At 56.6% G+C, this 22,790-nt stretch overlaps 3 protein-coding genes across 6 annotated transcripts in view; 1 reads left to right on the top strand and 2 right to left on the bottom strand.

The window, feature by feature from the left end:
* The window catches only part of LOC101518842 (signal transducer and activator of transcription 5B), an 81,701-nt gene extending 80,863 nt beyond the window's left edge, over positions 1-838 (bottom strand). Inside the window, exon 1 of the mRNA XM_058676113.1 lies at positions 819-838. The gene's annotated coding sequence lies outside the window, so the exon portion shown is untranslated. The remainder of the gene's footprint in view (positions 1-818) is intronic.
* STAT5A (signal transducer and activator of transcription 5A) lies at positions 822-19,015 on the top strand. The gene is made up of 19 exons (XM_058676109.1): positions 822-961; positions 1,701-1,838; positions 2,201-2,357; positions 3,400-3,489; positions 5,950-6,124; positions 9,847-9,977; positions 10,216-10,367; positions 10,761-10,916; positions 11,299-11,478; positions 12,951-13,038; positions 13,137-13,259; positions 13,488-13,580; positions 13,964-14,170; positions 15,235-15,329; positions 15,423-15,553; positions 15,996-16,151; positions 16,953-17,004; positions 17,227-17,331; positions 17,835-19,015. Exons 2-19 carry the CDS (start codon positions 1,711-1,713, stop codon positions 17,995-17,997), a joined length of 2,382 nt encoding a protein of 793 aa, XP_058532092.1. The 5' UTR covers positions 822-961; positions 1,701-1,710; the 3' UTR covers positions 17,998-19,015.
* Positions 19,016-20,046: 1,031 nt separating this feature from the next.
* Positions 20,047-22,790, bottom strand: part of STAT3 (signal transducer and activator of transcription 3) — a 61,410-nt gene continuing 58,666 nt past the window's right edge. For all 4 annotated transcript variants that reach the window (XM_058676214.1, XM_058676216.1, XM_058676215.1 and 1 more), the window contains exon 24: positions 20,047-22,055. In XM_058676214.1, coding sequence (XP_058532197.1) covers positions 22,000-22,055 — 56 coding nt within the window. In that variant the 3' untranslated portion in view covers positions 20,047-21,999. The remainder of the gene's footprint in view (positions 22,056-22,790) is intronic.

Raw genomic sequence — 22,790 nt, 5'->3', positions numbered from 1 at the left:
GGGACTGTGACCCCGGGAAGGCCCCCAGAAGGATGCCTGTGGCTGCAGCTGTTGGACTCTTAGGCTCCAAAAACATTCTCCCCCCAGCCCTTTCTGAAAGCACAGCCTGGCAGGGGGTGAATGGGGGCACCAGGGATTCCGGGGTGCTGTCTGCGCTGCCCCTCCTCCCTCCAGACTTCCATTCACCTGCAGGTCCTGGGCACGGGAGGGGACAAACATCGGGCTGCCACGGTTCTTTCCCCGCCAGCTGGGTGGTGGGAGTAATGAGAGGGAGGGCAGAGGGGAGCTTGACTTCTCTGGAATCCCCCCACCCCCGGGTCCTTTCCCTCGCTAAGGCTTGGCCGCTGAGGTCGCAAAAACGGTGGCGCCAACCCACATCACCTCTCTCTCTCCATCCTCTAACTAAGCTGACATACGCCAGACTGAGGAGGCATCTCCAGCCAGCCCACCCTTCTCTCCTCCCCTTTCACGGATGAGAAAACTGAGCCCTTGGTTTGGGGTTTCCAAGGTCCCGGGATTTCCCAGTCCTGCGCCTCTGGCCAGCCACAGTCCCGGGACGCTCCCGCGGGGCGCAGGAGACGGCTACCTGGGACTCCCGGGGGACCCCGCCGTCCGGGCGTGAGGATAGGAGGTGGGGGACAGCCCCGACGTCCGGCGCTGCCCCGCCCCGCCGGGCCGCGCGGGCTCGGCCAGGCCGCTGCTGCGCACTAGCTGGGGAGCCGGCGGCCGAGGGCGGAGGCAGGGGAGGCCGCACCAGCGGCGGGGAGGGTGTTGGCGAGCGCCCGCGCCCTGTGTTTGGTCTAGCGCAGGCAGCTGACCTTTGAGGAGGAAATCGCTGCTCTTGGCTCCTTCCTGTAGTAACAGCCGCCGCCGCCGCCGCTGCCGCCACCGGGAGCCCGGGCCCTTCAGCGAGAGCCGCGGGGCGCACAGCCTGCGCCGACACCGCGCTCGGCGTTACCAGGTGGGGAGCGCGCGGCGGGATTTGGGGAGCGCGCGCCGGGACAGGGGCTCCTGGACCGACATCCCCGGCGCGGCGCCCGGCAGCCCGATGGCCCGTCGCGCGGCAGGGACCGGTGGTCCCCGGCGCCCAGAGGGAGCTGGGGCGCCGCTCGCAGCACCGACACACGGGTAGAGGGCCTAGGGGACGGGGCAGAAAGGGAGGCGGTCACGGGTGGGCGCCGGTGTAGCTCGCAGACGCGGGGGCGCCGTCGGGAGGGAACGCAGTTTCGGGGTGTCGCGGCACCTAAACTCGGTCTCCCTAAGCCCAGCCACGTGCCCAGGGGCCGGGCGTCGAGTGGGAATGGCACTGCCTTGCCCTAACTATGGTTCGGAACATCTCCCTCCCTAGTCCTCCAACTCGGGGAGTCGGGGTTCGGGACACGCGCTGGGGGAGGGATCCGAGCAGCCCTTGCAGAGCGCTGAGGGCCTCCCTGGGCAGTTAAGTTTCTCTTTCAGTTTCCCGTGGGGCGAGGGGAGAGGAAGAGGGAGGGAACCTGCCTCTTGAGACCCCCCACCCCACTCTGCCCCATCCTCAGTGGGTTCCTTGTGGGAGGGGAAGGGCGGCACGCCCCTCCCCACCATCTCTCTCTTCCCGCACAGGAAAGCGTGTCTGTGGGAGGGGCCGGGCCTGACCCGACTGCGGGTACAGGGATGGGTGGGCGCCGTGGGGCTCCGCCTCTTCAGCCGTCGGCTCATCCTAGGTGAACGGCTATGGCGGGCTGGATCCAGGCCCAGCAGTTGCAGGGGGACGCGTTGCGCCAGATGCAGGTGCTCTATGGCCAGCACTTCCCCATCGAGGTGCGGCACTACCTGGCGCAGTGGATCGAGAGTCAGCCGTGGTAGGTGCACGGGCTTCCAACCCGCAACCGCAGGGACGGGTTTCCCTCCGCGCCCCCCCCCCAGGTCTCCTCCTTGTGGTTTGGCGTGACTCTGATCCTCTCTTTCCTTCTCTGTGCGGAAGGGGTGGGGTCCCTGGGTAACGGGAACCGGGAAATGCGGGGGGGGGGGGGGGGGGGCGGGGTGCTGGAGGGGAGAGAGAGGGCTCGGGAAAGCGGGAAAGCGCGCTGCGTTCTCATCATGCTCATCATGGGATTGCCACCGCACTCTCGGTGCCTGACCTCCTGGCTCAGGGAGTTGCCACAGTGGACTCCTGTCTCCCCACTTCCCACACCGCACCACCCTGTCCTGCCCTGCCCCCCAGGGATGCCATTGACCTGGACAGCCCCCAGGACCGAGCCCAGGCTACCCAACTCCTGGAGGGCCTGGTACAGGAGCTGCAGAAGAAGGCAGAGCACCAGGTGGGGGAAGATGGCTTTCTCCTGAAGATCAAGCTGGGCCACTATGCCACCCAGCTACAGGTGGGTGTGAACTCTGGGACACCTTGGGGGTGGGGGCATGTGGCTAAACCCCCAGGGTTTTTTTCCTGGCCTGGCCACTGACTCACCAGTATCATCATGAGCCCACTCACTTGCTTGGTGGCAACTTTCCTTCAATTTCCCCCGCCCCCTCTTTCTAAGTCAGACCTACTAGATTCCTTTAACCTACTACAGAGCAAGGGATGGGATGGGGGGGAGGGAGTTTTTGTTCCCTGCAGAGGGGAGGTGGGTGAGCCAGCATCATGGACAGACTGAACAGGTGGAGAGGTGGTAAACTGAGGCTGGATTCTTTTCCAGAAGAAAGGGAGACTGATCCATTCTAGAAATGAGGGGACGAGTCAACCAGACGCCCCTCTTGGGGACCCTGATAAAGGTGGTAGAGCCGTTGGAGGGGGTGGCAGGGAGGAGGGGCTTGCTGGCATGGCTTTGTAGGATGTGGCTTCTCCTTTGTGTGGTGTGGAGTTGGTGGGGGGGTGGCGTGGAGGAAGCCAGGAGTTGTTATGAAGCAGGAAAGGGGTGTGGGTTTATTGGAACTCAGTTGGGTTTCTTAGAGAGCCCTTCTCAACCACAGACAGCAGGGACCAGGTAAAGCAAAGCCCACCCAGAAAAGAGGGTGGATCCGGGAGGAACCTGGGGTGGTGGGACGAGTATGGGCAGGGATCTGGCAGAAAGCGTCTTGGCCTTGGCATCAGCTGCATGTGGCTTGAATCACCAGCCCTGCTCACTTGTTTGCCTCTGTGAACACCCGTGTTCCTCTGGGTGCTGTGCTGGCCTCTGCAGTGGGGGTTTTCCACGCCGAGAGAGCCAAGGGGCAGGGTGGATTGGAAGTGCTCTGTAGATGGTAGGTTTTGAGTTCACCGCAAACCAAGTGTGAAGGGAGGGGAGGGACAGTTAAGGAGAGGGAGGAACATCTGACAATGGCTTCTGAAGCTTCCTGGGAAAAAGCTGAAGGAGAGGAAGGGCTGTGTGCGGCATGAAGCCAGGCATGACTGCAGCTGAAGAACACACTGCGGGATTCTTCCAGAACACATATGACCGCTGTCCCATGGAGCTGGTACGCTGCATCCGGCACATTCTGTACAACGAACAGAGGCTGGTCCAGGAGGCCAACAACGTGAGTGTCCCGTGGGGGTGGGGAGAGAAGTGGGCGGTCCTTTTCTGGTGCTTTCTCCCGGACATGGCTGCATCCATATCAAGCAGTGGTGCCAGAGCAAGTGGTGCGAGCAAGCGTGAGAGGCAGTGTTCTGAGTCTGTGTGGGGTGATGGCGCAGGCTCCACCCATCACCCTCCTCCTAGTGAGCTGTGGGACGTGAGCATGTTACCACCCTTCTCTGAGCCTCCATTTTTCTATTGTGAAGTGGGACTACTAGTAATACCTATGCTTTTGGGCTAGTGTGACAGTTCACTGACACTGTGCACCAAGGGTTAATGCACATGCGTGCACATACACACAGTTGTGTGCATATGCACCCACCCCACATACATATATACACTCACATGTGCACACACACTCCCACATACACACACATGCATACACCCCTGTGTACACATGTGTACACACATTCGTGGAAACTTTACCTGTGTCAGAGGTGCCGTTGCAAATCAGCAGGGAAGACTGGATATTCATTGAGTAGCCTAACCGCAGACTGGGGGCGTCTGTGCGAAGGGGAGGAGCTGAGGCCTGGGGGAAGAGAACCAACCCAGGGCAGTGTGGAGAAGTGAGGCCCACAGAGGGGGAAACCAGGACTCCTCTCTCAAACTGCAAGTTCAAAGGCATTAAAAAAAAAAAAGGTTTATTTTTATTGGAGAGGCACATGCATAGAAAGATCTTCCATCCACTGGTTTACTGCCCAAATGGCTGCAACGGTTGGAGCTGAGCCAATCTGAAGTCAGGAGCCAGGAGCTTCTTCCAATTCTCCCACACGGGTGCAGGGTCCCAAGGCTTTGAGCTATTCTCTGCTGCTTTCTCAGGCCTTGAGCGGGGAGCTAGACTGGAAGTGGCGTAGCTGGGACATGAACTAGAACCCATATGGGATGTTGGCACTGCAAGTGGAGGATTGGCCCGTTACACCACTGCACCAACCTTACAAAAATAATTTTTTAAAACAGCATGTATATTTTAAAAGTTTTATATTTATTTATTCAAAATGCAGAATTAAAAAGTCTTCCTTGCTGGTTCGTTGCCCAGTAAGGCTACAGTAATCAGGCTACAGTAATTGGCTATGCCGAGCTAAAGCTGGGAGCCAGGAGCTTCTTGCAAGTCTCACGACATGGTTGACTTCCCATGTGCATTACACAGAGCTGTCTTGGAAGTGCAACACTGGGATGTGAACCCATGCTCTGATACGGAGGACTGGCAGTGCAGGGCAGTAGCTTAGCTCTCTGCCCCACAATGCCAGCCTTCGTATAATAAAGGCATAGAACAATGTTCTTAATGCATCATCTGCAGTAAAGTGAATGTCACACTGCATAATGAATTCGGACTAGGACCTGAAGCACAAATCATAAACACAGCTGGCACTTCACAGTCTCCTTAGGAAACGTTTATTGAAGTCCTACTGTGGGTCTGGCCCTGGGCTGGGATTGGAGAAGGAGGTAAAAGCCTGGTTCCTCCCAAGGGAGGGCAGGGCATGGACAGATTCCCCAGAGGGGAGCTCAGTGCTCAGGGGGCACGGGCCGAGGACAGGGTGTCCGGCCCCCCTGTGGGGAAAGAAGTGAGGAAGAAGGGGGGATGAGTCCTCCTGCCAAAAAAAAAATGTGGCAACATGTGCAGGGGCTGCAAAGCCCGAGCATCTTCCCACCTGGGTGAGCTTGCAAGTCATTAGTGTCCCTGGGGAGAAGGGAGCCAGGTGGGGCAGGACAGTAGGTAAAGCTGAGAGGGGGCAGAAGCCGGGTCCCAACAGACCTCCCTTGACCCCCCCCATCCCCTGCCTTGCAGCAGCCACCGAACACCATGTGACTGTGCATGTGCATCCAGCTCTGGTCTGGGGATGTGTGTTGTCATGGTCACGGGGTGACGCCTTTCCCCAGCAGACAGGCTCTTCATGAGCCACCTCTGATGTTCCAGATTCTGTGAGACATGATGGGGGGAGGGCCAGAACCTGGGGACCCCACATCCTCTTGCAAGAGACACCAAAAACCAGAAAAGCAACAAGAATAAGGCATGTGCGCCTGAGAGCAGGCTCAGAGTGAGTTTGCTTATCCGCCAAGGCCCCTTCTGGAGAGGTGGGTCAGAATGTTCTCGGCAGACAGGCATGTGTAAAGGCCCTGAGCTGGGAACATGCTTATGTGTTCAAGGAGTGGAGACTGAAAGCAGGACCAGCTGCTGTGCTCTGGCAGAGCATGGAGGGAGTACAGCAGAGGCAGGAAGGAGTCATCTGAAATGGAGATTTCTATTACGGCTGTTTCACTTGTCACTCCTCCCTCTGTCCGCCTGCTGGGACATGGCCCTCCCTCCTTAGCTTAGATGTGAAGCCTGGGGAGTATGGTGGGTAGCCTGGAGGCTTTCCTCTCCATTTGTCCCCCTACTCTTTGGCATACCGCTCCCTGTTATTTTCCCCCATCCTGCCTACAGGGCGGCTCTCCTGCTGGGACCCTGGTGGACGCCATGTCCCAGAAGCACCTGCAGATCACTCAGACATTTGAGGAGCTGCGACTGGTCACACAGGACACGGAGAACGAGCTGAAGAAACTGCAGCAGACTCAGGAGTACTTCATCATCCAGTACCAAGAGAGCCTGAGGATCCAAGGTGGGCCTGGGGCCTGTCCCCAGTGAGGGTTGGGGGGCCATTTCAGGAGCTCCTGCAAAGCAGTGTCACTCTCCACAATGCCCCACTGAGAGCCTGGTGGGAGAGCTGCTCTGCCTTCTGCATGCAGGGAGGTGATCTTGAGGCACTGGGTGGGGGTGGCGGTGGAGGGGGACGGAGACAGCTGCATTATTCCTACATTGCACACGATGAAACTGAGGTTCGAGAAGCACAAGTAACTTGGCCCAGGTTCCTACAGGTTGCAGAACTAGCTGCCAAGCTGTGAGTTTAAATTCCTGTGCTTTGTTAACCTGTGGCCTCTTCCTAACTGTGGGTATTCAAGGAGTACCTTAATATGTCACTCAGCAGGAGCATGGTGTTCCTCAACAAGAGGGAGGATTTGGGCTGGGCTTCGCCAGGTTGGAACACACTGAGAAGAGAGGGGATTCCAGGAACCCCGCTTTCTTAGCCTCACAGAATGTAGACCTAGGGGGTGACTGTTCCAAAGTTTCCTGTCTCCTGGAACTGTGGCCAGTGGCTGCCACTGTCAGGGCGTGAGGGAGGGAAAAAGGGAGCTCCGAGGGAATCCTGCTCAGGTGTAACCCAAGGAGTCTGGAGACATGGTCCATCTCCCTGCACTCCAGCCTGACTCTTGGGATGTGCCACCTTGTCCTGGGAACAGCAGGATGTGTTGAACTACTTGTTCCTTTCCTCTCTGACTTTCTGACTCCTCCTTTCAAACATAGAAGCCTACACAGGGTCTTAAAAAGTTCATGAAAGATACATAGCATGAAAAAACTATGTATGGATGTCCATTTTCTTATACCAAAATAAACTTATAATTTTGTTCTTTCACAAACTTTAAGTACCCTTGCACATGTATGTGTGTGTATATATAATGTGTGTATATATATGAATATATATATATTCATTTATGTAAAGCTATAAATGCACCTCTAAGCACTGTTTTAACTGCATGCCATAATTTTGGTTATGCTGTACATGCATTATCCACTGTGAAATATTTCTGATTCCTCTAGTGAGTAATTATTGAATCCATATATTACTTAGAAACATTTTCTTTAATTTCCAACTATTTTTTTAAAGTAAATGTCATAGTGATTTCCATATCATCTTGTTATTCTACTGTGATTGCATCCTGTGTGATTGCAGTGCTTATAAATGTCCTGAGACTTCTTTGATGGTTTAGGATATATTCTGTCTCAGTGGATGCATCTTCCGCATTTGGAAAGAGTGCAAATTCTACGGTCATTTCATCAAGATTGATAATGATCATTCTAATAATGTTAATGTAAAAGGTAAAATTTTATAGAAACCTTGTTTTCCAAACAAAATGTAGTGGGTAGAAGGACATTGTTTTACATACAATCACGAACTGTACCCTGGTGTCTTGGCCAGTGTTGGGTTATTTATCCGTATAGCCTGGGTGTGTAGGTTACACTATCTAGGTCTTTGTTGGTACACTTTACCATGTTTAAACAGCCATGAGATTGTCTAATGAGAAATTTCCCATTGTAGCTCTGTTGTTACTACACAATTGTATTTGCAAAACTCTTGAATGTCAGGCTTAGTGAAAGGTTGCTGCGTCTTCATTCGGCTGTAGTATCACACATCTTGTAGCTTTTGGAAAACTCCAATGTGTCTGTGTGTAAGACACTGAGAGCAAGTGCTTAAGGATGAGGGGCTCAGGTGTATTCCCTAGAACAAACTGGGAGACGCCCCCCCACCATCTTCATCTTTACTGGTTGCTTTCCTTGCCCAGTTTTATTAGTTGCCAAAGGAGAAATTACTGTAATAATGGAATTCACTGCTACTGTGGTTAATTCTGTATTTCCTTCATGCATTTTTACCCTTTATTATTGCACATGGGAACTTCAGATCATTTGGCATCCTAATCATGATGAAATATCTTTCTTAATTTGATAATGCTGTTTTGTCTTCTTCAGACATTGTTTTACTGCCTTCTGCATTTTACATGACACAGCTTTATCCATGCATTTTGAGAAAGCTGACATGTAGATAACATGTAGTTCAATCTTGGCTTTTTAGCTACTCAAAGCCTTTGACTTTCATTATTTAGTTCAGTAATATTGAAAGTAATTATTACCACAGTTGTATTAAGGTGTCCATTTTAACATTATTTTCTGTTGTGTATGACTCGGTTTTTGTTCTGCTCATTGCTTTTTTTTTTTTTTTTTTCAGGACATTGGATATTTTTGATTACTCCAGAATTTCATTTTAGCAATTTAAGCTTCTTTTCCTAGCACTGCCATGTCAGGGCTTTCAGTTTCATAAAATCTGTCCATTCCCTAAATCATGATATAAATTGAGCAAATGCTGAAACATTCCAGAATGTCTTCCTCCTAGCTGACTCCATCCCACACTGCCTGCAGAGCCAGCAGAGTTCAGGATGTTAATTCTGCCCAGGTCCTTTGACTATGAACAGGATTTGTGATCCTGAATTCGGGTTTAGGACCTGTCCTGGGGATGGGTTAAGACTGGAGCCACATCTGAATTTGTTCCCACAGTGCCACGTCTGCTCAGCCTCATCTATCTGCCTCCCCCATCCTAGGCAGACCGTGGGCCTGTTGGCGCAAGGGAATGCTCAGCTCCCTCAGTGAAGCCAGCCCTTGTCTCAGGTCTCCCAGACCTCCTTCCAGAAAATTGTACAATTTCCAGGAGACAGCCAAGTGGGTCACTGGGAAGGGGAGGCCAGGCCCGGGGGCTGGAACTAAAAGCCCATCCTGTAAGCGGGCAGGTTTCCGTATAGCCGGCCCAGTCCCCTGGTCCAGACCCTGCCTGGGGAGCACTCAGCCTGCATGGTGCCCTGCCCAGGATGTGGGCAGATTTGTAAGTTGTAATTCTGGGCAGTTGTTGGTTGCCTGGAGTGGCTTTCATGGGTCCAGTTGTGTGTTCCCTGAGGCAGGAACAAGGTCAGGGTGACATGGCCCTTAGAGGCTAATCAAAAGCTCCAGCAAGATGGGCTCAAGCTGGGAAGGTTCTGGGGGGAAGGCGTGACCTGGATCAGGGCTATGGCTGTCTGTGGGGAAGGGGATGCAGGGGTTTGCCTGGGCACATGCTCACTTCTAAGCCAGGTTAGTGACAAGTTAGTGCCACACAGGTGTTCCTCATGCTCCACTTTGTCCTTTCCTTGGTCTAAAGGTTTTTGTCACAGCTGTTCTGAGCAGGGTGTTGAGGCCTCATTCAGACCGGGTCCCCATGTGGGTGAGGGTCCTCCAGGGAGTGTGAGGACAGCAGTGCCCTTCGCAGGGACATCCTGCTGCTCCCAGCAGGCCCAGGTGTCTCTCCCTTGTGGTCTTTGCTGGTTGGTGGGCTGAGCTCATGGGGACCCCAAACAGACAGGGGTGACTCCTGGCAGGGCACATGCCTCACCCGAGACGGTCCAAGCCAGAGTCCTTCTGACGAGGGCTCAGCAGACAGAGCCACAGGTAGGGGTCCCTCAGCCCTGCTCTGCACTCAGAGCCCACAACCCACCCCTGGAGGAGGACACGGTCAGGAGCCTGGAGAGTGAGAGTGGGACCACCTTTGAGGGAGCCCATTCGTCACTGGCACCCAGGCTGGCAGGACTCCTGATCTGCCACGGGTCACCTCCAAGGGGTGGCCCAAGCCAGCTGAGTGCAGTCTTGGGGCTCGGTACCAGGCTGCAGGAGGTGACAGTCATGGGTGTCGTGTCCCCTCTGCAGCTCAGTTTACTCAGCTGGCCCAGCTGAACCCCCAGGAGCGACTGAGCAGGGAAACGGCCCTGCAGCAGAAGCAGGTGTCCCTGGAGGCCTGGCTGCAGCGCGAGGCCCAGACCCTGCAGCAGTACCGCGTGGTGAGTGGCTCTGTGTCCTGGTCCCAGGGTGGAACATCCTGGTGGGGGCTGTTGGAACCAGCCAGGGGGGCAAGGCCAGGATGAGAGCATGGGCCCGGAGAGCCAGAGGCTAGATCCTTCTCCCTGGGATGCCCCAGGTCAGAGCAGGTGGGGAGGAGGAGGTGTCGGGCCTTGTGTGTCTGGGCATCCTGCAGGCTGGCCTGGGGGCCCAGCAGGGCTGCTGTCCACCGTCCCGCAGGAGCTGGCTGAGAAGCATCAGAAGACCCTGCAGCTGCTGCGGAAGCAGCAGACCATCATTCTGGACGATGAGCTGATCCAGTGGAAGCGGCGGCAGCAGCTGGCCGGCAATGGTGGGCCCCCCGAGGGCAGCCTGGACGTGCTGCAGTCCTGGTGAGGCCAGGGTGCAGGCTGGGCTGGTGGAAGGGGCAGGCCCCTCTGCCCACTGAGTCAGCCTGTGTGGCAGGCCCCTCTATTGGGGACAACTTGCATCTCAGCAGGGTCCATTTGTGACACAGACATTAGTCTCACAGTCCTTGCCAGCTCCCCTGGCGAGGGTGTCATGTCCTGAGGGGGAACTGGCCAGGTGTGCAGAGCTCTGGGCTGCTTGGGCCCGGTTAAGGCCACTCCTGTGCTTCTGGTAGGCAGTCAGCCTGCTCTGAGGCAGACTCTCCTGGGGGTGTGGAGCTGTATAATGGCACAGAGTCTCCCCCAATGGGAGTCCTCCAACTCCGGTCTGGGAAGTGGGGGAGCCACAGCATACCTGTGATCCTGGGCTGCCCCCAGGTGTGAGAAGCTGGCCGAGATCATCTGGCAGAACCGGCAGCAGATCCGCCGAGCCGAGCACCTGTGCCAGCAGCTGCCCATCCCCGGCCCTGTGGAGGAGATGTTGGCCGAGGTCAATGCCACCATCACAGACATCATCTCAGCCCTGGTGACCAGGTGACCGCTGTCCCTTGGCCATGCCCCGTGGGCAGGGTGGCTCCCCACCTGGGAGGCAGGGATGCTGGGCAGCCTGGGTGTCCATTCCAGTCCTGGCTCGCCCTGCCTCACATCCCTCCCCATCCTGTCAGCTGTGACTGTGGCTTCTCTGCCCCATTTCTATGGCAGACACCACAAGCGGTGTCCTCAGGGCCTGCTCCCCTCCTGCCCTTTTCCCAACCCCTTCCCTGGGAGCTGGAACTGGGCAGTATGCCCTTCTTTCATCTGCTGAGCCCCAGTGGAGGGAGGGAGGAGCCCCGCCCTGCCCCGCCCTGCCCTGCCCCAGAGAGGCCTCTCCCTGGAGTGTGTCTCACAGCTTGTGGGCTCCCCGTGTCCCCCACAGCACCTTCATCATTGAGAAGCAGCCCCCTCAGGTCCTGAAGACCCAGACCAAGTTTGCAGCCACCGTGCGCCTGCTGGTGGGCGGGAAGCTGAACGTGCACATGAACCCCCCGCAGGTGAAGGCCACCATCATCAGTGAGCAGCAGGCCAAGTCCCTGCTCAAGAACGAGAACACCCGCAAGTAAATGTCCCCCTAAGTGTTACTGCTCCCTGTCTTCCTCCTGGCAGGCTGCTGTAGGTGTGGTTTCTGGGCTTGTATCATTGGTGTCAGGACAACACAGTTCCCCTCCCTCGGGTCCCCTGCCTCAGCTACAGGCATGTCCTCCTGGTCCCAGTTCACATTGTGTCCTTAGCTACTACAGCCATCCTGCCGTAATGCCCTTTGTGGACCCTGCCTGTGCCCAGCACATAGTAGTTGGCAGTTGTCCAGGCCTTGTGAGTGAACCTTGAGGAGACACAGACAGCCTGACTTTGTCCCTGCCCAACCTTGGAGCCCCCCTGGTGGCCTGCAGGTTTTGTGAAATGCCAGCCTCCATTGGGAGTCTCAGGCTGTAGTTGGATTGGAGGTGGCTGGCCAGAGGGACGGGAGAAGGAGGACTTTATATCGGAAGAGAACTTGGGCTGTGTTCTGGAGGCGGAGGCACAAGAAGGCTGCGTGGCGTGAGGCCCTGGGTGGTGGCCTAGGGTCAGAGCAGGCTGTCAACCAAGTGCCACGGCCATGTGAGGGACGGGTGATGTGGGCTCCTGCATCCTATCCCCGGGAGGCAGTCAGCACGTGCAGGCCTTGTGACTGGCAGATTGTGTGTTGATGGAGGCATTCTAGGTTCTGCTCTTAGAACTTGAGGCTTAGCTGGGGAGGCTGAGAATTGCCCTCTGGCATCTGACACAGTGGCTGTGGTGCCTTATGGGTTGCCCACATCAGAGTGTCTCAGTGTAAATGCCAGCTTCCCTTCTGAGTTGAGCTTCTCACTTCTGTGCACCCCAAGAGGCAACAAGTGATGGCTCAGCCATGGGGGAGGCTTGGTCTGAGTTTCTGTTTGCTGGCTTCAGCCCATTCCAACCCAGGATGGACAGTGGAGAGTGAGCTAGCAGATGACAGATCTGGTGGGCGGTCTCTTTCTCTTTCAAATAAATAACATGGAAAAATAAAGAAGGTAGTGCCAGAAAGTGGAGAGTGAAGAAAGCAAACAGAGAGGCTACCTCAGTGCCTGGATGGATGGGAGTAGAGCAGGGAGTGGCAAGCTACAGCTGAGTGAGGCTGGGTTATGGGTCAGAGATGACGAAGGGACAGAAGGAGCGAGTGCCAGGGTCTGGAGTCACAGTTAGGCACTGACCTTGGCAAGTTCAGTGGGTGGCAAGGTCTACGTCCCGAGTGAGGGGAGGGGAACTCGCTACGGCAGGGTGGTGGGCTTGGTCATGAAGTCTTGCCAGGCCATGGTCATGGCTCTTCTTTCAAACACACCAGAAGCTCCCAGCTGCCCTGTAAGGTCTCCTTCCTGCCCATCAACCTTTCTGTCAGAGGAATTTAACCCAGCCCTTGGAGACATTGCCTTGGGTGCTCTCTGTTGGGGTGAAGAGGCACGGGTTGGTGTGTGGGGGGGGAGGCTCCGGCCCCCTGCTAGGACTCAGCTGGGGCCCTCTCTCTGCTGGCAGCGAGTACAGCGGCGAGATCCTCAACAACTGCTGTGTCATGGAATACCACCAAGCCACGGGCACCCTCAGTGCCCACTTCAGGAACATGGTGAGGCCTGGGCCTGGCCTCGGAGGGGACGGGGCCCTAAGCAGAGCTGCTCCCTCCAGCCTCCCAACCCTGCAACCGTATCCCTGCCATCCCTGCAGTCCCTGAAGCGGATCAAGCGTGCAGACCGCCGGGGTGCTGAGTCGGTGACGGAGGAGAAATTCACTGTGCTTTTTGAGTCGCAGTTCAGCGTGGGCAGCAATGAGCTGGTGTTCCAGGTGAAGGTGAGACTGCCACCTGGCCCGCCCGAGGCTCACCTGCAGCTCTGTGGGAGGCCACGTGGATGCTTGGAAACCCAGGGTCCCTGTGAGGCCAACTGGAAACCTGCTGTCCCTCCATGCTGGGGATTGTGGGTGACGGATGGACTGGGGTTGGGTGGGGGAAGGAGGAAGAAAGAGGGGGCTGATGGTGGCTGCTCCCCTACCCACCCCCATTCCTTTGGTTCCTTACAGACCCTGTCCCTGCCCGTGGTTGTCATTGTCCACGGCAGCCAGGACCACAATGCTACTGCCACCGTGCTGTGGGACAATGCCTTTGCTGAGCCGGTGAGCCCATGGGACCCCAGCCTGGCCCCTCTGGCACTAGGATACCCTACTCAGGGAGGTTGCCAGCTTCAGCCGGCTTTCCTCACCCCTGACTCAGAGCAGGGTCAGCGGCAAGCATGCCCTGTGTCCCTGGTTCTGGCCCTGGGTTCCTCAGGCCGGTGGGTTGGACCTGGAGTTTGGCTGTCTCCCTCACCTCTGGCCTGGGGCAGCCCGGCAGGCCCTTACAGCTGCCTCTGTTTGACCTTGCTTTTCTTTCCCCCTAGTGTTAGTGTCTCGGTCCCCCCATTCTATGATATCTGTGCACCTTGCTTTCAGGGTGCGTGTGCTGGCATGTTCCTTCTCCCTCAGTCCGCCACTTCTGCCTGTCTCCTCCCCACTCCCAGGGCAGGGTGCCATTCGCTGTGCCCGACAAAGTACTGTGGCCGCAGCTGTGCGAGGCCCTCAACATGAAGTTCAAGGCTGAGGTACAGAGCAACCGGGGCCTGACCAAGGAGAACCTGGTGTTCCTGGCACAGAAGCTCTTCAACAGCAGCAGCAGCCACCTGGAGGACTACAGCAGCATGTCCGTGTCCTGGTCCCAGTTCAACAGGGTGAGGCCCAGGCCACATCTAGGTCAGGCAACTTGTGCCTCTCTCCTGCTGTTATGGGGAGGGGCTTGGACCCTCAAGAAGCACAGGCAGGGGCTGCGTGGGGTGTGACAGCCTGAGCAGCAGGACCCCGGGGAACCTGGAGGGGTACATCAGCACTCTTAGGTTCCAGTGTTCGATCTGTGCTCGTGCCCCAGTTTGGAAATCAGTCCAGCTGGACATATTATTAAAGTGTAGATGAGGGTCCAGTACAATGGCTCAATTGGCTAATCCTCTATCTCCAAGTTCTAGGAACCCATATGGTCACTGGCTGATTCATGTCCCAGCTGCTGCGCTTCCCTTCCAGCTCCCTGCTATGGCCTGGGAAAGCAGTTGAAGATAGTTCAAAGCCTTGGGACCTTGCACCTGCATGGGAGACCTGGAAGGAGCTCCTGGCTCCTGGCTTCAGATTGGCTCAGCTCCAGCCGTTGTGGCTGTGAACCAGCTGATGGAAAATATCTCTCTGTATATCTACCTTTATAGTAAAATTAAATAAGTATATATTTTTTTGATGTAGGTAAAAGGCAGCCAGAGAGCAAGCAGGATCTCCTGCCTGCTGGTTCACATCCCCAATGCCTGCCGGGCTGGTCCAAAGCCAGAAGGCTGGGCCTCAGCTCAAGTCTCCCCCAGGGGTAGCAGGGAAGTCAGTCTGTGGGCCATCACCCACCATTTCCCTGGGCATTAGCAGGAAGCTTGGATCAGAAGTGGAACTGAGACTTGGACCTTGGCACTCCAGTGTAGTGTGTGGGCACCCCAGGTGGGATCATAGCCATGGTACCCTATGCCACCCCTGGCCTGGAAGGGTTCTTACACCTCCTACTCCCACCAAGGGGAGTATTAGGGAATCCTGTGTCTTAGAAACATGGGACAAGAGACTCCTGCGATATGAGTGGAGGCTGATTTATGGAGTTCTGGGGTCAAGGGTGGGACTAGTGGGATGGACCCTGGGAGCAGGCCTGAGTTGGGGCCAGGGGGCTTGTGAGCTTGCTGGGCCACGCAGCCCTGACCTAGGGTCTCCGGGCCTGTAGGAGAACCTGCCCGGCTGGAACTACACCTTCTGGCAGTGGTTCGACGGGGTCATGGAGGTGCTGAAGAAGCATCACAAGCCCCACTGGAATGACGGGTGAGGGCCAGGTCAGCCTTCGAGGGCCGGCACAGGGCACCAGGGCTACTGGCCTGGCCGTGACCCACCTGTGTCCTGTCCTGTCGCTCCCAGGGCCATCCTCGGCTTCGTGAACAAGCAGCAGGCGCACGACCTGCTCATTAACAAGCCTGACGGGACCTTCCTCCTGAGGTTCAGCGACTCAGAAATTGGGGGCATCACCATTGCCTGGAAGTTCGACTCCCGTAAGTGCCCCTTCCACTGCCCCCGCCCGCTCCCTGTCAGGTGCAGGGACCCCATTGCCTGTCTCCTTGCTCCCCTCTTAAGAGGTGCCCATCAGGAAAGGTGGGGGCTGGGCTCACAGTGCAAGCAGCATGATGCTCAGAAGTGGGTTTCTTCATCCATTCTTGGAGCACCTGCTGCCACTAGCCACCTCTCCACCCCTAGCCCTGCCATACACACACATGGGCTCCAGACCCACAGGGCAAGGTCTCAGCTGGCATCTGTTGCTCCCCCACTTGCCATGCCTGGCCATGTTGGTGTCTGCTTTCCTGGCTGGTGGGAAGGCAGGTTTCCGTGTGAATTTCCTTCCCTGTGCCCAGAGCCCACGGGAGGGAGCCCCTGGGCAGGCCAGACCCTGGCCTCTGTCCTCCAAGGCTGGTGGGAACAGGGGCCTCCTTTTCCCAGCTGATCGCAACCTGTGGAACCTGAAGCCGTTCACCACTCGTGATTTCTCCATCCGGTCCCTGGCTGACCGCCTTGGGGACCTGAGCTATCTCATCTATGTGTTTCCTGACCGCCCCAAGGATGAGGTCTTCTCCAAGTACTACACCCCGGTGCTCGGTGCGTCCTGCCCCCTCCCGTGCCTCCCACCCCATCTTGGGTTCTCTCAAGAAGTGCCCAAAGACACAAGGGAGAGATCTTCCATCTGCTGACTCACTCCCCAAATGGCTGCACAGCCAGGGCTGGGCCAGGCTGAAGGTGGGAGCTAGGACCCATCTAGGTGTCCCATGAGGGTGGTAGGGATCCAGCTATCTGAGCCATCACCTGCCATCGCCAGGGAGTGCATTAGCAGGAGCAAAGCTGGGTCAAGCACTCAAGGGAGCCGCACAGTGCATCCTCACACTACGACGGATGCCTGGCTCCCATGGGTCTGGGGTCTAGCAGTGAGGGAAGGGACTTCAGGCTACTCTGATAGACAGGGAAAGCAGCCCTGGCCCTGCTGCGTCTGCCAGGGTCTATCTCTGCTCCTCTGGAGGAAACAGGGTGGGGATGGGGTGGGGGAAGGAGCAAGGATAAGCCACACCCACAGAGCATGCTCTGTTCCTGTCCAATTGGTCGCTCTCCCCACTCCTTGGGGTTGGTGTGGAGAAGCAAAATGAACAGGTTTCTTTTCCCAAAGCCGTGGTGGGGTTTGCATCTTGTGAATTCTGCCTGGGAGGGGGTGCAGAGAAAGCAGCTGCCCAGAAAGGGGTGAGACCTGTGCTGTAAGCCTGTGGAACCTCAGGCGGGGCCAACAGCAGATGTTTATTGGGGCTCCTTGGGAAGTCCCACCCCTGCTAAGTAAGGCTCCAGGTTGATGGTGGGTGAGAGATTGGCTACATGGAGACTGGGCAGCTCAGGCTGGCTCTCACTGTCCTGCAGCCAAGGCCGTGGATGGGTACGTGAAGCCACAAATCAAGCAAGTGGTCCCTGAGTAAGTGTCCCCTTGGGGCCTCCTCCCACCTGCCCCTTCCATCCCCCCAGCCCAGCCTTCCCTTTTGCCCACAGACCTGGCAAACCTTCGGAGGGGGTAAAGCCCAGTGGGCCCTGTATCCTGCCTGACCTGGAGAAGGAGGCCATTCGCCCCAGGCCCCTCCTCCGGTTGGGCAGCCGGCGGCCTCCCTGGCAGCTGAGCTCTGCCCTGCTTCTCTCGCAGGTTTGCGAATGCATCTGGAGAGGCAGGGGCCAACGCCACCTACATGGACCAGGCCCCCTCCCCGGCTGTGTGTCCCCAGACACATTACAACATGTACCCCCAGAAGTAGGTTGGGTTCTAGGAGGAGGAGGGGTGCTGTGAGAAAGGGGCTGTGCACCCAGAGCGGGCGGGCCCAGGACCCAGGGCGAGGAATTCCTGTGTGAGCCATGGGTGGCTGGGGCTGGGCACCTGGGAGGCAGCTGCAGGGAGACCAACAGACTGGAAACCCCAGGTGCCAGCCCTGATTCCCGGGGGCATGAACAAGTTTCTGAACAAAGCCAAGCCTCCCTATAAAATGGGGTGAATGCCCACCTCCCTGTTCCCGGGAATGGTGTTGTGCCTGGTGGGCAGGTGGTGGAACTCACTGGCCCAGCCACTGTGACAAGGCCGACAGGACAGGGAACTCCCTAAGTGGATAATGAAATACCAAGAGATGCACATGGATACTGAGCTAGGACTGCTGCTGCCCTGTGAGGCACACAGCTGGTCCCTAGGACGCTGGTTGGAGTGGGGAGCGGACTGGGTGCCCTGAGACAAGCCAACCCCTCTGATGTCTCCCCTGTCCACAGCCCAGACCCTGTGTTGGACCAAGAAGGAGAGTTCGACTTGGACGAGACCATGGATGTAGCCCGACATGTGGAGGAGCTCCTACGCCGCCCCATGGATAGCCTCAATCCACGCCTGTCCCCGCCTGCTGCCCTTTTCACAGCAGCCAGGGGCTCCCTGTCCTGAGTGGGGACATCTTACCTGCTCTTGGAAGCAGTCTCCGATGGGAAGGGTTCCGTGCATTGCAACTTGGTTCTGCTGTCCCTGGTGATGCCAGTGTAGGCAGGACGAGGATGTGTACACGCGTGCGTGGTGCAGAGGTGGGCCTGCCTCATCCTACCTGCCCTGGCTCTGTGGTTGCCATGGCAGCAGCCTCTGATAACCACCTCCTCCCCAGTCCATCTGTCCAGGAGGCTGAGCTTCCATCTTGGCAGGTGCTTTGCACCGGCAACCCTACTCCTCATGTGTCCAGTCTGTGCAGCAATGTTTGAATACATGAAATTCATTCAAGGGCAAGGGATGGAACAGCTCCAGGCTGGCTTAACCTTTGAGCGAGCAGCTTTGCCCTCCCCAGTGTGCGTGTGTGCAGACGTGTGTGTGAGCGTGCATGTGGCCACGGACACACGGTGGTCTGATTCTCTCCCTCTGGAGGGAGGTTGGGGTTCACTTCCGCGTATCTTTTATACTTTGGTGAATGTGCTGACTGCAGACTTTCTGCTCCTCCTCTGCCTTCTGAGAGCTCGCCAGGCCATGGCCAGAGCCCCTGTGGCAACACAGCTTCTTGCCTGGGAACATGAGCTTTGAGTCTATGATGTGGTTACCTGCTGCCCAACCCTGTGCCCTCTTTACCCTTGCAGTGCCCCCTCCTGTCCACCAGCCTTCTTTCCTGTCCATTTGTACCCTTGCTTGTAGGGGAGGAAGGGGCAGGGCTAGGGCATGGTGTGTGAACAGAGGCCTGGAATGTGCGGGGTGGCGACAGGGAGGCTCAGCAGACACCTGCTGTATGTGCCGGAACACAGGGAGGGGCGAGCCAGGCTGGGAGTGGGGAGCAGCCTCCTGCTACTCTGTATAGCAGGCTGTGGCCCGAGCCCTCGCTGTCCTGGGCCTCAGGACGCCCAGGGGGGTGGGGAGGAGAAAAGGGGTTCATCTGTACTTTGTACATAGACTTTCAGTTGTGTAAACAGTGTTTCTGAATTAAAGTTTTTTTTTTTTCATACGTTGACTGCTCCATTCCTGGCTTGGGGATCTGCCTGTGGTCTGCCTGTGAGGTGGGGACCTGGGAGCTGGGGTGCTTGCGTCCTGTCCTGCCTGTGTGGCTGATGCTGTCATTTGTAGCCTGCAGCTGCCATGCTACCTTCTCTGGCACAATTTTGAGGGTGAGCACCATCCTGGAAAGCTGTCGGTGTACTCAGAAGGCTGAAGAGGTAGGCTAGGGGCTTAGAGCCAGGGAAAGCAGGAATGACTGCGGGTGGGGGCCCAGCAAAGCTGGGTGCAGGCGGCCATTATCAGCTGCTGCTGGGAGCACTCCTGATTCCAGCAGCTGAGGGAGGACCTGCTGGGCAGGGGGATTCCAGTGCTTCCCAGCCAAGGGCAGCAGGAGTGGCCAGCAGCCCTGTGTTCCTGGTCTCCTCCCAGAGACCAGCAGGGGGCATCATCCCACTGCTGCCACTTGGGGGGCCTTCCTCTGGTCGGAGCTCTCAGCAAAGGGAGAGGGAAGGGCGCGGAGCTGGCAACCTGTCCCAGGAAGGCGCAGGGGCGCAGAGCACGGACAGGGACAGAGGCATTTGCCTTACGCCCCTAATCTGTTCAATCTCTGTAGGAGGAGGCAGCTTACCCCCATCTCAGTCTCCGCTCTATCTCCATGGTACTTGGGCTAGGCGAGGTGGGAGTGCTGAGTGGGCACTGGGGTCCTGGATTATCACCCTGGGCTGTTGGGGGCTGGGCCATGGCAGCAGCCAGGGAGGTATCTGCAGTGATCCCCCTCCACCTCCGAGGGAACTGAAGGTCATGCGATAATGGAGTCAGTGTTGGAGTGGGGGCTGGGAGCAGCCACACCCCAACCCCCCTTAGGTGGCTTATCAGAGCCCAGGCAGGGCCAGGGAGGGGGCGTGGCTCTACTTCCACACCTGCTGTTTCCTGGACCTGACGACCCCTCTCTGTGTGCCCCTCAGACTGCCGGATGGGGGCCTGGACGGAAAAGGGACATTCTATCTGGTACAGACAGCACTGCTGGGCTCTCAGATGCTTCCTATATAACTTTTATTTCTGGAAGTTAAAGTAGATACAGCAATATACAAAAAAAAAAAAAAAGGAAAACCCCACAATAATATAAATTTTTACACTATTTAGTACATATTAGAATTTGAGTGCAGTGGCCGGGACAGCAGCTTATAAACCACTCTTAGATTAAGCGATTGACAGGAATGCCTCGGCTGATCTGGGGCTGGGCAGGGGCGATTGAGAGAGCAGGTAGGGCCTGGGGATTCTGTTCTGGAAGGGAGAGGCCAGAGAAAGGGCCAGCTCCTCTCAGAACTTCTGCTACAATCAGAGCGAACCCAGATATGCGTGCTACCCAAGCGTGGGAACTCGACAATGTTTGTTCCTGAGAAACACAAGCCATTAAGCCTGGGTCCTCAGGATTTATGCCCCTCGTAAGCCTGAGTTTCATCTTTTCTAGTCTGTGGCGGTAGGCAGTCAGCTTATTATGTAGGAAAAGTGTTGCTGTGGAGGGGAGGGCTCCGTACAACGAATCAGCCCCCTTCTACCCCCAAGCAAAAGGACGGGATGTCTCCGGGAAAGCCCTGTTCGTCTTGGAGAGCAGGTCCTCACCCTTCAGTTCAGGAATCATCAAGTGTGGAGCTAAAAGTTCCACAGAAACCTCTGGATCTGAAAAGCCCTCCGAGCAGAGCACACTGCATGTTCACAGGCACAGCGGAGGCCACAGCAGGTGCAGGAGAGCCCCCACCCGCCCTGGGGAGGCTGAGTGCAGAACACTCCCGTGGAGGGATTGATTGGGAGGGGGACTCTGCCCTGTGCTAACCAAGTGAATGAAGAAGGCTTTGCAGGTGCCGTGGGAAGTTGGTGAGAAACTGGGCCAAGAACTGTATTCCCTGAGCTCAGCCAGACACTTGGCTAGGGCCTCACCATCACCCTGACAACTCTGGCCTGCCTCTCTCATGGGGTCCTCAGAGCAGGGTTCCCAAGCAAGCAGGACAAGGGGCCTGGAAGCCCAGGGCAGGCGTGGGCTTGGGGTGGGCTGGGGCGAGGAAACCAGGCCATCCCAGTCCTGCAAAGGCACCCAGAGTCGTGGTGAGGCCCTGTCTGCAGCAGGGCGGCAGTCTGGGGAGGGGAACAGATCTTATGCCCCCTCTGCCTAGCCTCACCAGCTAAAAGGCCAACGTCACAGAGGAAAATTAAAATCTGTTAATTAAAAAATAAAAGCCTATAATGGGTAGGTTCTCTTTAAAGCCTACCTGTGTCAAAACCAAAGGCTATTAAGCCACAGCTTCAGACATCTTTGAAGGGTTTGATCAGAAGCCCGCCTCAGAGTTTTTATAATTTATCAGCCCACAGAAAACGAATGCTTAGAGCACCGAGGAGGCTGGTAGCTGAATTAAATGCACAAAGGCTACATTGCTCACACAATGTGACAATTTGGGTTTCTTTGCCCTTTCAGTACGATTATTTCATTTAGAAAGTGGCCTGGGGTGTCCAGGCAGTCCTCTTGGACATTAGCAAGGGCCAAAACACAATGCCAGGAGGATGTATCTAGGGGCGGCCAGGGCGCTGGCTGGCATAAATAGGCAGGAGGTGCCGCAGGCACCAGGAGGCACTTGTCTGACAGCGGTGGTGACAGAAAGCGGCTGAGAAAGGAGGGCAGGGAAACAGAACGCGGCAGCCGCTTCCTCTGGCTCCCGCCAGCCGCCCACTCCCACCTCCTCACATGCTGTCCTCCGAGAACACGTTCTTATTTGCATCTAGATGAAAGCGTAGCACCCACATTCACACATCTCTCTATTGCAAAAAAAAAAAAGTGCCCAGATTGCTCAAAGATAGCAGAAGTAGATTAAACAAAAATCTGGAACCACAGAGTTAGGAGTTTCCGACACCCTGGGCTTTGGCTGGCTGAGGGGCGGTGGGGCGCAGGGAGGTGCCTCAGGCATCGCGGCAGCTTCCGTCCTCAGCTCCTCACATGGGGGAGGTAGCGCACTCCGAGGTCAACTCCATGTCAAACGTGAGGGACTCTGCAGGACACACAGGTGAGGGCTGTCAGCCGCGTGACCCTCTGCTGGCGGGCGCGCTCCGGATCCCTCTGCGTGGAGTGGAGGACAGGGCTCCTGGCTCCCTCACGCAGTCAGGGTCGGAGAAGGCCCTGTTTCCCCGCCTACTCTCAGGGCCCTCCCTCCACCAAGCCTCCCATTCCTCCCAGTTTTCCAGGATGGATGGAGGGTCTCTGCTAACATGACTGGGTGGGAGGGTGGGTGTGGGTGTGTGTATATGTGTTGGGGCTCCTGCAACATGGCTAACTCACCCTGAGGGGTGTTGGCCTTGTGAAAAGCTCACTTGAGAGACTCAGTGAGGACAAAAAGAATGCAGGGGCTGGTGTCGTGGCACTGTGGATTAAGCCACTGCTTGCGACACCGCCATCCCCTAAGAGTACCAGCTGGAGACCTGGCTGCTCCACTTCCAACCCAGCTCCTTGCTAGTATGTCTGGAAGAACAGCGCAAGGTGGGTCGAAGCAGAGTTGGATGGAAGTACCAGCTCCCTGGCTTCGGCCTGGACTAGCTTGGGCAGTGGAGGCCATTTGGGGAGTGAATCAGCAGATGGAAGATCTCTCTCCCTCTCTCTGTAACATGTCATTGAAATAAATAAAAATAAATCTTAAAAAAAATGGAGAAAGATTTCACTGTTTCTTACATGTTGAGATAACAGGAGGTTGGGATTTATTGGGCCAATATTATGCACCTGTTTTCTTTTT

The sequence above is a fragment of the Ochotona princeps genome, chromosome 17 (assembly GCF_030435755.1).
Source record: "Ochotona princeps isolate mOchPri1 chromosome 17, mOchPri1.hap1, whole genome shotgun sequence".
In the NCBI taxonomy this organism is placed as follows: Eukaryota; Metazoa; Chordata; class Mammalia; order Lagomorpha; family Ochotonidae; genus Ochotona; species Ochotona princeps.
The sequence above is the reverse complement of the archived record's forward strand: the minus strand, read 5'-3'. Positions and strand labels throughout refer to the sequence as shown.

Coding starts and splice junctions, on each gene's coding strand:
- STAT5A (XM_058676109.1), top strand. CDS start 1,711: ATGGCGGGCTGGATCCAGGCCCAGCAGTTGCAGGGGGACGCGTTGCGC. Junction 1,839..2,200: donor TGGATCGAGAGTCAGCCGTG/GTAGGTGCACGG, acceptor CCTGCCCCCCAG/GGATGCCATTGACCTGGACA. Junction 13,039..13,136: donor GTGCCCACTTCAGGAACATG/GTGAGGCCTGGG, acceptor CCATCCCTGCAG/TCCCTGAAGCGGATCAAGCG.